General features: G+C 48.6%; 1 protein-coding gene across 1 annotated transcript in view; it reads right to left on the bottom strand.

Moving 5' to 3' along the window:
- The window catches only part of LOC132390705 (cholecystokinin receptor-like), a 38,444-nt gene that overhangs the window by 19,070 nt on the left and 4,262 nt on the right, over nt 1–15,112 (bottom strand). Inside the window, exon 2 of the mRNA XM_059963262.1 lies at nt 268–519. Within this exon, the coding sequence (XP_059819245.1) occupies nt 268–519 (252 nt within the window). The remainder of the gene's footprint in view (nt 1–267; nt 520–15,112) is intronic.

Here is a 15,112-nt window from a genome sequence, read left to right as displayed (position 1 = left end):
CACAAACAAAAACCCTGATATGGACACAGACACAAATGTGGACCTAGGTGATCGCAGACTGAAGTCCAGATGTGAATACAGACACAGAGATGGGTGCAGACACAAACAACCAGCAGACGACACAGACCCAGACATGGACAGCGGCGGGGACCCCGATCATAAAGGCCCAAACGTGGATACGGACGCAGACACAGACACAGTCGCAGATGCAAACGCAGACGAGCAGACAGTCAGGCAAGGAGTGGGCGTGCCCTCGCCATCTCTCACCCATGAAGTAGGCGGTGAGCTTGCACATGGAGGGTCCGAAGATGAAGTTCCCCAGCAGGTTGGGAATCAGTGTGAAGGGCATACAGACAACCGACACCATCAGGTCACTGAGGGCCAGCGACAGCAGGAAGGAGTTAGTCACCGTGCGCAGACGCTTGTTCACCACCAAGACCAGGATCACCAGGGCGTTCCCGAAAACGCTCAGCAGGAATATGACAGAGTAAAGCAGGATGCGGATGGAATATTCCAGATCTGCAGGGGGAGAGAGAGACTGGGATAACAGAGAATCTGCTTAATATCCGACACCGGGGAGAATCCTCCCCCAGAGTGCGATGCTCCCACAATGTGACACTCACTCAGTATCACCCTCCCACAGTGTGACCCTCCCTCAGTACTACCCCTCCCACAGTGTGACTCTCCCTCAGTACCACCTCCCCCACAGTGCGACCCCCTTCAGTACCACCCTCCCTCAGTACCATCCCTCCCACAGTGTGACTCTCCCTCAGTACCATCCCTCCCACAGTGTGACCCCCCTGAGTACCATCCCTCCCACAGTGTGACCCTCCCTCAGTACCCCCCTCCCACAGTGTGACCCTCCCCCAGTACCACCCCTCCCACAGTGTGACCCTCAGTACCACCCCTCCCACAGTGTGACCCTCCCTCAGTACCACCCCTCCCACAGTGTGACCCTCCCTCAGTACCACCCCTCCCACAGTGTGACCCCCCTGAGTACCATCCCTCCCACAGTGTGACCCTCCCTCAGTACCACCCCTCACACAGTGACCCCCCTCAGCATCCCTCCTCCCACAGTGTGACCCCCCTCAGTACCATCCCTCCCACAGTGACCCTCCCTCAGTACCACCCCTCCCACAGTGTGACTCTCCCTCAGTACCACCCCTCCCACAGTGTGACCCCCCTGAGTACCATCCCTCCCACAGTGACTCTCCCTCAGTACCACCCCTCACACAGTGACCCCCCTCAGTACCATCCCTCCCACAGTGTGACCCTCCCTCAGTACCACCCCTCCCACAGTGTGACTCTCCCTCAGTACCACCCCTCCCACAGTGTGACCCTCCCTCAGTTCCACCCCCCCACAGTGACCCCCCTCAGTACCATCCCTCCCAGTGTGACCCCCCTCACTACCACCCCTCCCACAGTGTGACCCTCCCTCAGTACCTCCCCTCTCACAGTGTGACTCTCCCTCAGTACTACCCCTCCCACAGTGTGACCACCCCTCAGTACCACCCTTCCCACAGTGTGACCCTCCCTCAGTACCTCCCCTCCCACAGTGTGACCCTCCCTCAGTACCACCCCTCCCACAGTGTGACCCCCCTCAGTACCATCCCTCCCACAGTGTGACCCCCCCCTCAGTACCATCCCTCCCACAGTGTGACCCCCCTCAGTACCACCCCTCCCACAGTGTGACCCCCCTCAGTACCACCCCTCCCACAGTGTGATCCTCCCTCAGTACCTCCCCTCCCAGTGTGACCCCCCTCAGTACCACCCCTCCCACAGTGTGACCCCCCTCAGTACCACCCCTCCCACAGTGTGACCGTCCCTCAGTACCACCCCTCCCACAGTGTGACCCTCCCTCAGTACCACCCCTCCCACAGTGTGACCCTCCCTCAGTACCACCCCTCCCACAGTGTGATCCTTCCTTGCAACAATGTGATCTCCCTTCAATTTTGTGGCATTATTGAGTGCCTCGAAGGACAGGCCTACTCTCCCTCCCATTGGTCACACCGTCGAAACCGAACCAAATACTCCGCCACCTTGTGTGGGGTGTGAGGTGACTGACCCAATGGAGAACTGGCCATTCAGTCCAGTGTCAGTAGGGAAGAGCCGCTCTCTGCACTCCCTGATCCTCTTACCCTCCTTGCTGAAATGTTTCTCCTGGTGGCTGTTCACAGGAAAACCTCACACCCCTTCTGATACCCCTGCCGATATTCACTGCCTCTCCTGGGTAAACAACTCTGCCTTCCGAATCTCCTGCCGAAGTGGACGTCGTAATCGTACAAGATTCTGCAGGTACTGGACTCCTTGACCAACACACAGAACCTCTTTTATCCACTGCTGTCGAAAGGAGGTCCAGGAGCACCAGGACTAGGACTGCCAGGCTGAGTAACAGCTTCTTCCCTCAGGCTGGGAGACTAATGAATACCCTGTCGCCACCGAGGTCTCGTCACTAGGCCAAGCCAGCTGCTTAATGTTTACTGTGCACTAGATGCTATTTCAATTATGTTTTAATTAACTTATTAACTTATTTAGAGTAATAAGTTGATAAGACTGGGAGACTGTTTCGCTGAACACCTACGCTCTGTCCGCCAGAGAAAGCAGGATCTCCCAGTGGCCACACATTTTAATTCCATGTCCCATTCACATTCTGATATGTCTATCCATGGCCTCCTCTACTGTCAAGATGAAGCCACACTCAGGTTGGAGGAACAACACCTTATATACTGGCTGGGTAGCCTCCAACCTGATGGCATGAACATTGACTTCTCTAACTTCCATTAATGCCCCTCCTCCCCTTCTTACCCAATCCCTCTCCTTCTCCTATCATTTCAGGTCTCCCCACCCCCCTCCCACTTTCAAATCTCTTACTATCCCTTTTATCAGTTAGTCCTGATGAAGGGTCTCGGCCCGAACCGTCGACTGTGCTTCTCCCTATAGATGCTGCCTGGCCTGCTGTGTTCCACCAGCATTTTGTGTGTTGTTGTTTGAATTTCCAGCATCTGCAGATTTCCTCATGTTTGCAATATCTATGGTAGTATTTTGTTTTTGTGCTGTGTGTGATATATGTTTTGTGGGTGCGCGTTGTTTTGTGTTGTGTGTGATATATGTTTTGTGCTGTGTGTGATATATGTTTTGTGGGTGCGCATTGTTTTGTGCTGTGTGTGATATATGTTTTGTGGGTGCACATTGTTTTGTGTTGTGTGTGATATATGTTTTGTGCTGTGTGTGATATATGTTTTGTGGGTGCGCATTGTTTTGTGCTGTGTGTGATATATGTTTTGTGGGTGCACATTGTTTTGTGCTGTGTGTGATACAGGTTTGTGGGTGCACGTTGTTTTGTGCTGTGTGTGATATATGTTTTGTGGGTGCGCGTTGTTTTGTGCTGTGTGTGATATGTGTTTTGTGGGTGCGCGTTGTTTTGTGCTGTGTGTGATATATGTTTTGTGGGTGCGCGTTGTTTTGTGCTGTGTGTGATACATGGTTTGTGGGTGCACGTTGTTTTGTGCTGTGTGTGATATATGTTTTGTGGGTGTGCGTTGTTTTGTGCTGTGTGTGATACATGGTTTGTGCTGTGTGTGATATATGTTTTGTGCCGTGTGTGATATTTGTTTTGTGGGTGCGCGTTGTTTTGTGCTGTGTGTGATATATGTTTTGGGGTGCGCGTTGTTTTGTGCTGTGTGTGATATATGTTTTGTGGGTGCGCGTTGTTTTGTGCTGTGTGTGATATATGTTTCGTGGGTGCGCGTTGTTTTGTGCTGTGTGTGATATATGTTTGGTGGGTGCGCGTTGTTTTGTGCTGTGTGTGATATATGTTTTGTGGGTGCGCGTTGTTTTGTGCTGTGTGATACATGGTTTGTGAGTGCGCGTTGTTTTGTGCTGTGTGTGATATATGTTTTGTGGGTGCGCGTTGTTTTGTGCTGTGTGTGATACATGGTTTGTGGGTGCGCGTTGTTTTGTGCCGTGTGTGATATATGTTTTGGGGGTGTGCGTTGTTTTGTGCTGTGTGTGATACATGGTTTGTGAGTGCGCGTCGTTTTGTGCTGTGTGTGATATATGTTTTGTGGCTGCGCGTTGTTTTGTGCTGTGTGTGATACATGGTTTGTGGGTGCGCATTGTTTTGTGCTGTGTGTGATATATGTTTTGTGGGTGCGCGTCGTTTTGTGCTGTGTGTGATATATGTTTTGTGGGTGCGCTTTGTTTTGTGCTGTGTGTGATACATGGTTTGTGGGTGCGCATTGTTTTGTGCTGTGTGTGATATATGTTTTGTGGGTGCGCATTGTTTTGTGCTGTGTGTGATATATGTTTTGTGCTGTGTGTGATATATGTTTTGTGGGTGCGCATTGTTTTGTGCTGTGTGTGATATATGTTTTGTGGGTGCACATTGTTTTGTGCTGTGTGTGATACAGGTTTGTGGGTGCACGTTGTTTTGTGCTGTGTGTGATATATGTTTTGTGGGTGCGCGTTGTTTTGTGCTGTGTGTGATACATGGTTTGTGGGTGCACGTTGTTTTGTGCTGTGTGTGATATATGTTTTGTGGGTGTGCGTTGTTTTGTGCTGTGTGTGATACATGGTTTGTGGGTGCGCGTTGTTTTGTGCTGTGTGTGATATATGTTTTGGGGTGTGCGTTGTTTTGTGCTGTGTGTGATATATGTTTTGTGGGTGCGCGTTGTTTTGTGTTGTGTGTGATATATGTTTTGTGCTGTGTGTGATATATGTTTTGTGCCGTGTGTGATATTTGTTTTGTGGGTGCGCGTTGTTTTGTGCTGTGTGTGATATATGTTTTGGGGTGCGCGATGTTTTGTGCTGTGTGTGATATATGTTTTGTGGGTGCGCGTTGTTTTGTGCTGTGTGTGATATATGTTTCGTGGGTGCGCGTTGTTTTGTGCTGTGTGTGATATATGTTTGGTGGGTGCGCGTTGTTTTGTGCTGTGTGTGATATATGTTTTGTGGGTGCGCGTTGTTTTGTGCTGTGTGTGATACATGGTTTGTGAGTGCGCGTTGTTTTGTGCTGTGTGTGATATATGTTTTGTGGGTGCGCGTTGTTTTGTGCTGTGTGTGATACATGGTTTGTGGGTGCGCGTTGTTTTGTGCCGTGTGTGATATATGTTTTGGGGGTGTGCGTTGTTTTGTGCTGTGTGTGATACATGGTTTGTGAGTGCGCGTCGTTTTGTGCTGTGTGTGATATATGTTTTGTGGGTGCGCGTTGTTTTGTGCTGTGTGTGTTACATGGTTTGTGGGTGCGCATTGTTTTGTGCTGTGTGTGATATATGTTTTGTGGGTGCGCGTTGTTTTGTGCTGTGTGTGATATATGTTTTGTGGGTGCGCGTTGTTTTGTGCTGTGTGTAATATATGTTTTGTGCGTGCCTGTTGTTTTGTGCTGTGTGTGATATATGTTTTGTGGGTGCGCGTTGTTTTGTGCTGTGTGTGATATATGTTTTGGGGTGCGCGTTGTTTTGTGCTGTGTGTGATATATGTTTTGTGGGTGCGCGTTGTTTTGTGCTGTGTGTGATATATGTTTCGTGGGTGCGCGTTGTTTTGTGCTGTGTGTGATATATGTTTGGTGGGTGCGCGTTGTTTTGTGCTGTGTGTGATATATGTTTTGTGGGTGCGCGTTGTTTTGTGCTGTGTGTGATACATGGTTTGTGAGTGCGCGTTGTTTTGTGCTGTGTGTGATATATGTTTTGTGGGTGCGCGTTGTTTTGTGCTGTGTGTGATACATGGTTTGTGGGTGCGCGTTGTTTTGTGCCGTGTGTGATATATGTTTTGGGGGTGTGCGTTGTTTTGTGCTGTGTGTGATACATGGTTTGTGAGTGCGCGTCGTTTTGTGCTGTGTGTGATATATGTTTTGCGGGTGCGCGTTGTTTTGTGCTGTGTGTGATACATGGTTTGTGGGTGCGCATTGTTTTGTGCTGTGTGTGATATATGTTTTGTGGGTGCGCGTCGTTTTGTGCTGTGTGTGATATATGTTTTGTGGGTGCGCTTTGTTTTGTGCTGTGTGTGATACATGGTTTGTGGGTGCGCATTGTTTTGTGCTGTGTGTGATATATGTTTTGTGGGTGCGCATTGTTTTGTGCTGTGTGTGATATATGTTTTGTGCTGTGTGTGATATATGTTTTGTGGGTGCGCATTGTTTTGTGCTGTGTGTGATATATGTTTTGTGGGTGCACATTGTTTTGTGCTGTGTGTGATACAGGTTTGTGGGTGCACGTTGTTTTGTGCTGTGTGTGATATATGTTTTGTGGGTGCGCGTTGTTTTGTGCTGTGTGTGATATGTGTTTTGTGGGTGCGCGTTGTTTTGTGCTGTGTGTGATATATGTTTTGGGGTGTGCGTTGTTTTGTGCTGTGTGTGATATATGTTTTGTGCTGTGTGTGATATATGTTTTGTGCCGTGTGTGATATTTGTTTTGTGGGTGCGCGTTGTTTTGTGCTGTGTGTGATATATGTTTTGGGGTGCGCGTTGTTTTGTGCTGTGTGTGATATATGTTTTGTGGGTGCGCGTTGTTTTGTGCTGTGTGTGATATATGTTTCGTGGGTGCGCGTTGTTTTGTGCTGTGTGTGATATATGTTTGGTGGGTGCGCGTTGTTTTGTGCTGTGTGTGATATATGTTTTGTGGGTGCGCGTTGTTTTGTGCTGTGTGTGATACATGGTTTGTGAGTGCGCGTTGTTTTGTGCTGTGTGTGATATATGTTTTGTGGGTGCGCGTTGTTTTGTGCTGTGTGTGATACATGGTTTGTGGGTGCGCGTTGTTTTGTGCCGTGTGTGATATATGTTTTGGGGGTGTGCGTTGTTTTGTGCTGTGTGTGATACATGGTTTGTGAGTGCGCGTCGTTTTGTGCTGTGTGTGATATATGTTTTGTGGGTGCGCGTTGTTTTGTGCTGTGTGTGATACATGGTTTGTGGGTGCGCATTGTTTTGTGCTGTGTGTGATATATGTTTTGTGGGTGCGCGTCGTTTTGTGCTGTGTGTGATATATGTTTTGTGGGTGCGCTTTGTTTTGTGCTGTGTGTGATATATGTTTTGTGGGTGCGCGTTGTTTTGTGCTGTGTGTGATATATGTTTTGTGGGTGCGCGTTGTTTTGTGCTGTGTGTGATATATGTTTTGTGGGTGCGCGTTGTTTTGTGCTGTGTGTGATATATGTTTTGTGGGTGCTCGTTGTTTTGTGCCGTGTGTGATACATGGTTTGTGGGTGCGCGTTGTTTTGTGCTGTGTGTGATATATGTTTTGTGGGTGCGCGTTGTTTTGTGCTGTGTGTGATACATGGTTTGTGGGTGTGCGTCGTTTTGTGCTGTGTGTGATATATGTTTTGTGGGTGAGCGTTGTTTTGTGCTGTGTGTGATATATGTTTTGTGGGTGCGCGTTGTTTTGTGCTGTGTGTGATATATGTTTTGTGGGTGTGCGTTGTTTTGTGCTGTGTGTGATATATGTTTTGTGCGTGCCTGTTGTTTTGTGCTGTGTGTGATATATGTTTTGTGGGTGCGCGTTGTTTTGTGCTGTGTGTGATACATGGTTTGTGGGTGCGCGTTGTTTTGTGCTGTGTGTGATATATGTTTTGTGGGTGCGCGTTGTTTTGTGCTGTGTGTGATATATGTTTTGTGGGTGCGCGTTGTTTTGTGCTGTGTGTAATATATGTTTTGTGCGTGCCTGTTGTTTTGTGCTGTGTGTGATATATGTTTTGTGGGTGCGCGTTGTTTTGTGCTGTGTGTGATACATGGTTTGTGGGTGCGCGTTGTTTTGTGCTGTGTGTGATATATGTTTTGTGGGTGCGCGTTGTTTTGTGCTGTGTGTGATATATGTTTTGTGGGTGCGCGTTGTTTTGTGCTGTGTGTGATATATGTTTTGTGGGTGTGCGTTGTTTTGTGCTGTGTGTGATATATGGTTTGTGGGTGCGCGTTGTTTTGTGCTGTGTGTGATATATGTTTTGTGGGTGCGAGTTGTTTTGTGCTGTGTGTGATATATGGTTTGTGGGTGCGCGTTGTTTTGTGCTGTGTGTGATGTATGTTTTGTGGGTGCGCGTTGTTTTGTGCTGTGTGTGATATATGTTTTGTGCTGTGTGTGATATATGTTTTGTGCTGTGTGTGATATATGTTTTGTGCTGTGTGTGATGTATGTTTTGTGGGTGCGCGTTGTTTTGTGCTGTGTGTGATATATGTTTTGTGCTGTGTGTGATATATGTTTTGTGCTGTGTGTGATATATGTCAGATGCCAATAAGCTCAAACTTGACATGCTGGAAGAACTCAGCAGGTTGGGCAGCTTTTCTGGAGAAGATGCAATTGTCAACTTGGGTCGAGACCCTTCGTCAGGACAGGAAAGGAAGGGGGAAGAAACTATTTTCCCCTCACCTTCTCATTCTGGCCTCTGTCCCCTGAAGAAGGGCCTCATCGTTAAAGATTAGCTTTATTTGTCACGTATGTTGAAACACATGGTGAAATGTGTCACTCTTCAATGAGCAACTCCGGTCAAGGATCGTACTGGGGCAGCCGGCAAGTGTCCCTGCAGTCCTGGTGCTAACACAGCATGCCCACGACTAACTAAACTTAACTGGTACGTCTTTGGACTGTGGGAGGAAACTGGAGCACCCAGAGGAAACCCACGCACTCATGGGAAGAACAAACACCGTACAGACGGCAGAGGGAATTGAACCCAGCTGCTGGTGCTGTAAAACGCTGTGCTGACTGCTATGCTTTCGTGCCGCTGATATGATCAGCTCTCGCTATTCCTCCCCTCCATCACAATCTGGTTTAACCCTTCAGGATCCATTGCATCTTCCCTTCACTCTCCCCCTCATAGTTTTCAATCCAGCTGAGTTTCACAAATGATCCCAGGAATGAAAGGGTTAACACATGAGGAGCGTTTGATGGCTCTGGGCCTGCACTCACTGGAGTTTACAGAACAGAGGGTGGGGGGGGCATCTCATTGAAATCTATCGAATATTTAAACGCCTAGATAGAGTTTCCTATATTGGGAGAGCCAAAGACCAGAGGACACAGCCTCAGAATAGAGGGACGTCCCTTTAAAACAGAGATGAGAAAGAATTTCTTTATCCAGAGGGTGGTGAATCTGTGGAATTCACTGCCACCGACATCAGTGGAGGCCAAGTCAATGGGTATATTTAAGGCAGAGGTTGATATTTTCTTGATTGTTCAGGGCATGAAGGATTTCAGGGAAAAAGCAGAAGATTGGGGCTGAGAGGGAAAATAAATCAGCCAGGTGGAGTAGACTCGATGGGTGGAATGGCCTCATTCTGTTCCTATTCCTTATGGCCATAGAGAAAGTGCAGTGCAGGTAAACGATAATATGCAGGATCATAACGAGGAAATTGTGAGGTCCAGGGGACTGTTTGATCGTCTGGTAGCAGCGGGGCAGAACTTCTTGAGCCTGGCGATAGGTGCCTTCTGCCTGAGGGGGAGAAGACAGCAAATCCAGGGTAGGGCGTGGACTGCTTTACTGAGGCAGGGAGAATATAGACACTTCGTTAACTCCTCAAAAAAAAATGCAAATGAAATTGGTCAGAGCTCTGTCCTTGACAAAGGCCGTTACTGACAAGTCACAGCCTTTTCCCAATATCTTCTCTGCTTCTTGCGCTAGGTTCTCAGGTCGATAGCAGTTTTCCCTGCTACATTCCTGAACAGGGTGACATTCCGGTACCTGCCCTGGTCAGTGACTCCACTGGAGACCCAGCAACATCTTCCTGTGCCCTCGGGAACAGGCTGGTGAAACCCCGGCTGCCCTCGGCATGTAAACCTGCCAGGGCGCTGACCAGCTCACCGAGAGGCTTGCACTGCACTCACTAGTGACAATGTTCACTGCCAACCAGCAGCAGTTTACCTGCATCATATAGATTGTCCCTGATATCTCAACTCTGTCCTTGGTATATTTAAAACACAGCTTATGATTTATCTTCATACATTTATAAAATAACTTTGGATTTCACTGTCCATGACCATTCTTTGCTCCTCTGTGGTCAGAAGTATGTGGAAGCATTCAAAGGAGTGTAGAGGAGATTTACCAGGATTAGAGAGATAGACTTGCTGGGGTTCAAGAGAATCAGGGTGGAATCACGTTGAAGCCTAGCTAGGATGTTTCCACCAGTGGGGTTGAGAGGGATAATGTCAGTGACGATTGAATGGTGGAGAAGACTCAATGGGCCAAATGGCCTAATTCTGCTCCTATGTCTGATGCTTTTCTCTTTGGAGTGGAGAACAATGAGAGGTGACTTGATTGAGGTGTACAAGATGATAAGAGGCATAGATAGAGTGGACAGCCAGAGACTTTTTCCCAGGGTGGAAATGGCTAACATGAAGGGTATAATTTTAAGGAGACTGGGGGAAAGTATAGGGGGATATCACAGGTAGATTTTCTACACAGAGAGTGGTTCAAATCTAGAGCACACACAAATAGCTGGAGGAACTCAAGATGGAGGAAGGGTCTCAGTGTGAAACATCAACTGTTTATTCATTTCTATAGATGCTACCTATCCTGCAGAGTTCCTCCAGCAATTGTGTGTGTCATGGGAGGAACTCAGCAGGTCAAGTAGCATCTTTGGGGAGGAAACCCTTCACCAAACCTGACAGGTTAACTATTCTGAAAACCCCCACAGATGTTGTTTGAGCCATTGGGTTCCTCCAGCAACGTGTGTGGCTACAGTCTCCCTCAGTTGTGTCTCCTCAGTACACTCATCACCCTCTGCACTGGGCTTCTGTACTGAGGGGGGGTCACACTGTGGGAGGGGTGGTACTGTGGGGGGTCACACTGTGGGAGGGGTGGTACTGAGGGAGGGTCACACTGTGAGGGGTGGTACTGAGGGAGGGTCACACTGTGGGAGGGGAGGTACTGTGGGAGGGGCGGTACTGAAGGAGGGTCACACTGAGGGAGGGTCACACTGTGGGGGGTCACACTGTGGGAAGGGTGGTACTGAGGGAGGGTCACACTGTGGGAGGGGCACACTGTGGGGGGTCACATTGTGGGGGGGGTCACACTGTGGGAGGGGTGGTACTGAGGGAGGGTCACACTGTGGGAGGGGCACACTGTGGGGGGGTCACACTGTGGGAGGGATGTACTGAGGGAGGGTCACTGTGGGAGGGGTGGTACTGAGGGAGGGTCGCACTGTGGGAGGGGTGGTACTGAGGGAGGATCACACTGTGGGAGGGGTGGTACTGAGGGAGGGTCACACTGTGGGAGGGGTGGTACTGAAGGAGGGTCACACTGTGGGAGGGGTGGTACTGAGGGAGGGTCACACTGTGGGAGGGGCGGTACTGAGGGAGGGTCACACTGTGGGAGGGGTGGTACTGAGTGAGGGTCACACTGTGGGAGGGGAGGTACTGAAGGAGGGTCACACTGAGGGACGGGCGGTACTGAAGGAGGGTCACACTGTGGGAGGGGTGGTACTGAGGGAGGGTCGCACTGTGGGAGGGGTGGTACTGAGGGAGGATCACACTGTGGGAGGGGTGGTACTGAGGGAGGGTCACACTGTGGGAGGGGTGGTACTGAGGGAGGGTCACACTGAGGGAGGGATGGTACTGAGGGAGGGTCACACTGTGGGAGGGGTGGTACTGAAGGAGGGTCACACTGGGAGGGGTGGTACTGAGGGAGGGTCACACTGTGGGAGGGGTGGTACTGAAGGAGGGTCACACTGGGAGGGGTGGTACTGAGGGAGGGTCACACTGTGGGAGGGGTGGTACTGAGGGAGAGTCACACTGTGGGAGGGGTGGTACTGAGGGAGGGTCACACTGTGGAGCGATGGTATTGAGGTTAAAGCCAGCCTTTGTCTGTGGATTTTAAATTTCCTCCTCGTATTGCTGCCTTCTACCATCCCAGAATGAGATGTGTTGAACATGGAGGAAACAGTCTTGGGTAGAGTCAGGTCGTTTGGCCCACTATGTTGTGCTGTACTGATGAAGCCATGCTGGGAACAGTTTCAGAGTTTACCACTGACGTGATTTGGTAAAGGACCGATGCGAAGGATACTTGGGATGTTCTCTGTCGCATTAGGAGAGTTTAACTTGGAACAGGAAGTTCCCACACGACCATAAGACATAGGAACAGAACGAGGCCATTCGAGCCATTAAGTCACTCAGCCATTCCACCTTTGCTAATTTATTACCCCTCTCAATGCCATTCTCCTGTCTTCACCCCATAACATTTGATGCCCTCATTCATCAAGAACCTATCAACCTCCACCTTAAATATACCAAATGTAATGACTTCCACAGATTCACCACCTTCTGGCTAAAGAAATTCTTCCTCATCTCTGTTCTAAAAGGATACACCTCTATTCTGATGCTGTGCCCTCTGCTCCTAGACTCTCACATCGTAGGAAACATCCTCTCTACATCCATTCTGCCTCGGCCTTTCAATACTCAGCAGACCAAGGTAACACGCCTGAACAACTGGCGTCCTGTCACACTCACCTCAATAGTAAACAAATGCTTTGAGAGGCTGGTCAAGGATTACATCTGCAGCTTGCTACCACCAAACTGGACCTCCTACAATTCCCTACCGACACAACCGATCAACAGACGATGCAATAACCACAGCTCTACACACCGTCCTTATACATCTAGAGAAGAAGGATGCTTTTGTGAGAATGCTGTTCTTGGACTACAGTTCAGCATTCAACACCATAATTCCATCCAGGCTTGCCGAGAAGCTCAGAGACCTCGGCCTTCACCCTGCCTTGTGTAGCTGGATCCTCGACTTCCTGTCAGATCGCCTGCAGGTTATCAGAGTGGGCTCCCTCACCTCCACCCCTCTGACTCTCAATACAGGAGCTCCTCAGGACTGTGTACTGAGTCCCCTCCTTTACTCCCTGTATACCCATGACTGTGTCACCATCCACAGCTCCAGTTTGCTAATTAAACTTGCTGACAACACTACATTGATTGGCCTAATATCAAACAATAACAAGGTGGCCTACAGGGAAGAAGTCATCTCTTTGACACAGTGGATTCAAGAAAACAACCTTTCCCTCAATGTCGTAAAAACAAAGGAGCCGGTTGAGGATACAGGTAGAATGGAGACAGGTTAACCTCTAATGGCATCAATAGATCTGGGATTGAGAGGGTGAACAGCTTCAAGTTCCTCGGCATCCACATCACTGAGGACCTCACGTGGTCTGTACACACCAGCTGTGTGGTGAAAAAGGCACAACAGCACCTCTTTCACCTCAGACAGTTGAGGAAGTTTGGTATGGGCCTCCAAGTCCTAAGAACTTTCTACAGGGGCACAATTGAGAGCATCCTGACTGACTGCATCACTGCCTGGCATGGGAACTGTACCTCCTTTAATCGAAGGATTCTGCAGAGAGTGGTGCAGACAGCCCAGTGCATCTGTAGTTGTGAACTTCCCATGATTCAGGACATTTGCAAGGACAGGTGTGTAAAAAGAGCCTGAAGAATCATTGAGGAATCGAGTCACCCCAAACACAAACTGTTCCAGCTGCTACCATCCAGGAAATGGTACCACAGCAAAACAGCCAGGACCAACAGGCTCTGGGACAGCTTCTTCCACCAGGCCATCAGACTGATTAACTCACCCTGATTTGAGTGTATTTCTATGTTACACTGACTGTTCTATTTATTATAAATTGCACATTGCACATTTAGATGGAGACATAATGTAAGGATTTTTACTCCTCATGTATATGAAGGATGTAAGAAATAAAGTAAATTCAATTCAATGAGACTCCCTGTCATTCTTCTGAACTCCAGTGAGTACAGGCCCAGAGCCATCAAACACTGCTCAGAATATTAACCTCTCATTTCTGAGATCATTCGAGATCGTAATGTACTTTGGTGGAAGGAATAAACAGGCAGACTATTATTTAGATGGAGGGAAAATTCAAAATGCAGAGATGCAAAGGGACTTGGGAGTCCTTGTGCAAGATACCCTAAAGGTTAACCTCCAGGTTGAGTCAGTTGTGAAGAAGGTGAATGCTATGTTGGCATTCATTTCTAGAGGTATAGAATATAAGAGCAGGGATGTGATGTTGAGTCTCTATAAGGCACTCATGAGACCACTCTTTGAGTATTGTGTGCAGTTTTGGGCTCCTTACTTTAGAAAGGATATACTGACATTGGAGAGGGTTTAGAGAAGATTCACGAGAATGATTCCAGGAATGAAAGTGTTACTGTATGAGGAATGTCTGGCAGCTCTTGGGCTGTATTCCCCGGTGTTCAGGAGAATGAGGGGGGATCTCATAGAAACATTCAGAATGTTAAAAGGCCTGAACAAATTGGATATGGCAAAGTTATTTCCCGTGGTAGGGGAGACCACGACAAGAGGTCACAACTTCTGGATCGAAGGACGTCCATTTAGAACAGAGATGCAGAGAAATTACTTTAGTCAGAGGCTGGTAAATCTGTGGAATTTGTTGCCATGAGTGGCTGTGGAGGCCAAGTCATTGGGTGTATTAAAGGCAGAGATAGATAGGTCCTTGATTAGCCAGGATCAAAGGGTATGGGGAGAAGGCAGGGGAGTGGGGATGACTGGAAGAATTGGATCAGCCCATGATTGAATGGTGGAGCTGACAATGGGCCAAATGGCCTACTTCAGCTCCTATATCCCATGGTCTTATCATTCGCATGAACCTCCTCTGCACCCTTTCCAATGCTTTGCACATCCTTTCTTGGATAAGGGTTCTCTGTACTCTCTGCTCTGACAAGAGGCTTACAGAGGGTCAGCATTACATCCCATTTGATTTCCTCACCACTGACTCAACCTGCAAGTTAATCTTTAGGAAATCCTACAGTAGGGCTCCAAGTCCCTCTGCACCCCTGATTTTTAAGTTTTCTTCCGGTATAGAAAATAGTCTGCACCCTTTTTCCTACTGAAGTGAGGACCATACACATCCGTGCACTCTATTCCATCTGCCACTGCTTTGTCCATGCTCCTCATCTGTCTCAGGCCTTCTGTAGCCTTTCTGCTTCCTCAAAACTCCCTGCCCCTTCACCTATCTTATCACCATCTACAAACATGGCCACAAAGCCATCAATTCTCAGAGTCAGAGTTGGAGGCTTTTTCCCAGGGCTGAAATGGTTGCCACAAGAGGACACAGGTTTAAGGTGCTGGGAAGTAGGTACAGAGGAGATGTCTCTGTAGATGTCTCACT

This window comes from Hypanus sabinus, chromosome 3, assembly GCF_030144855.1.
Source record: "Hypanus sabinus isolate sHypSab1 chromosome 3, sHypSab1.hap1, whole genome shotgun sequence".
Classification (NCBI taxonomy): Eukaryota; Metazoa; Chordata; class Chondrichthyes; order Myliobatiformes; family Dasyatidae; genus Hypanus; species Hypanus sabinus.
Note: the sequence above shows the minus strand (reverse complement) of the source record. Positions and strands in the feature narration are given on the sequence as shown.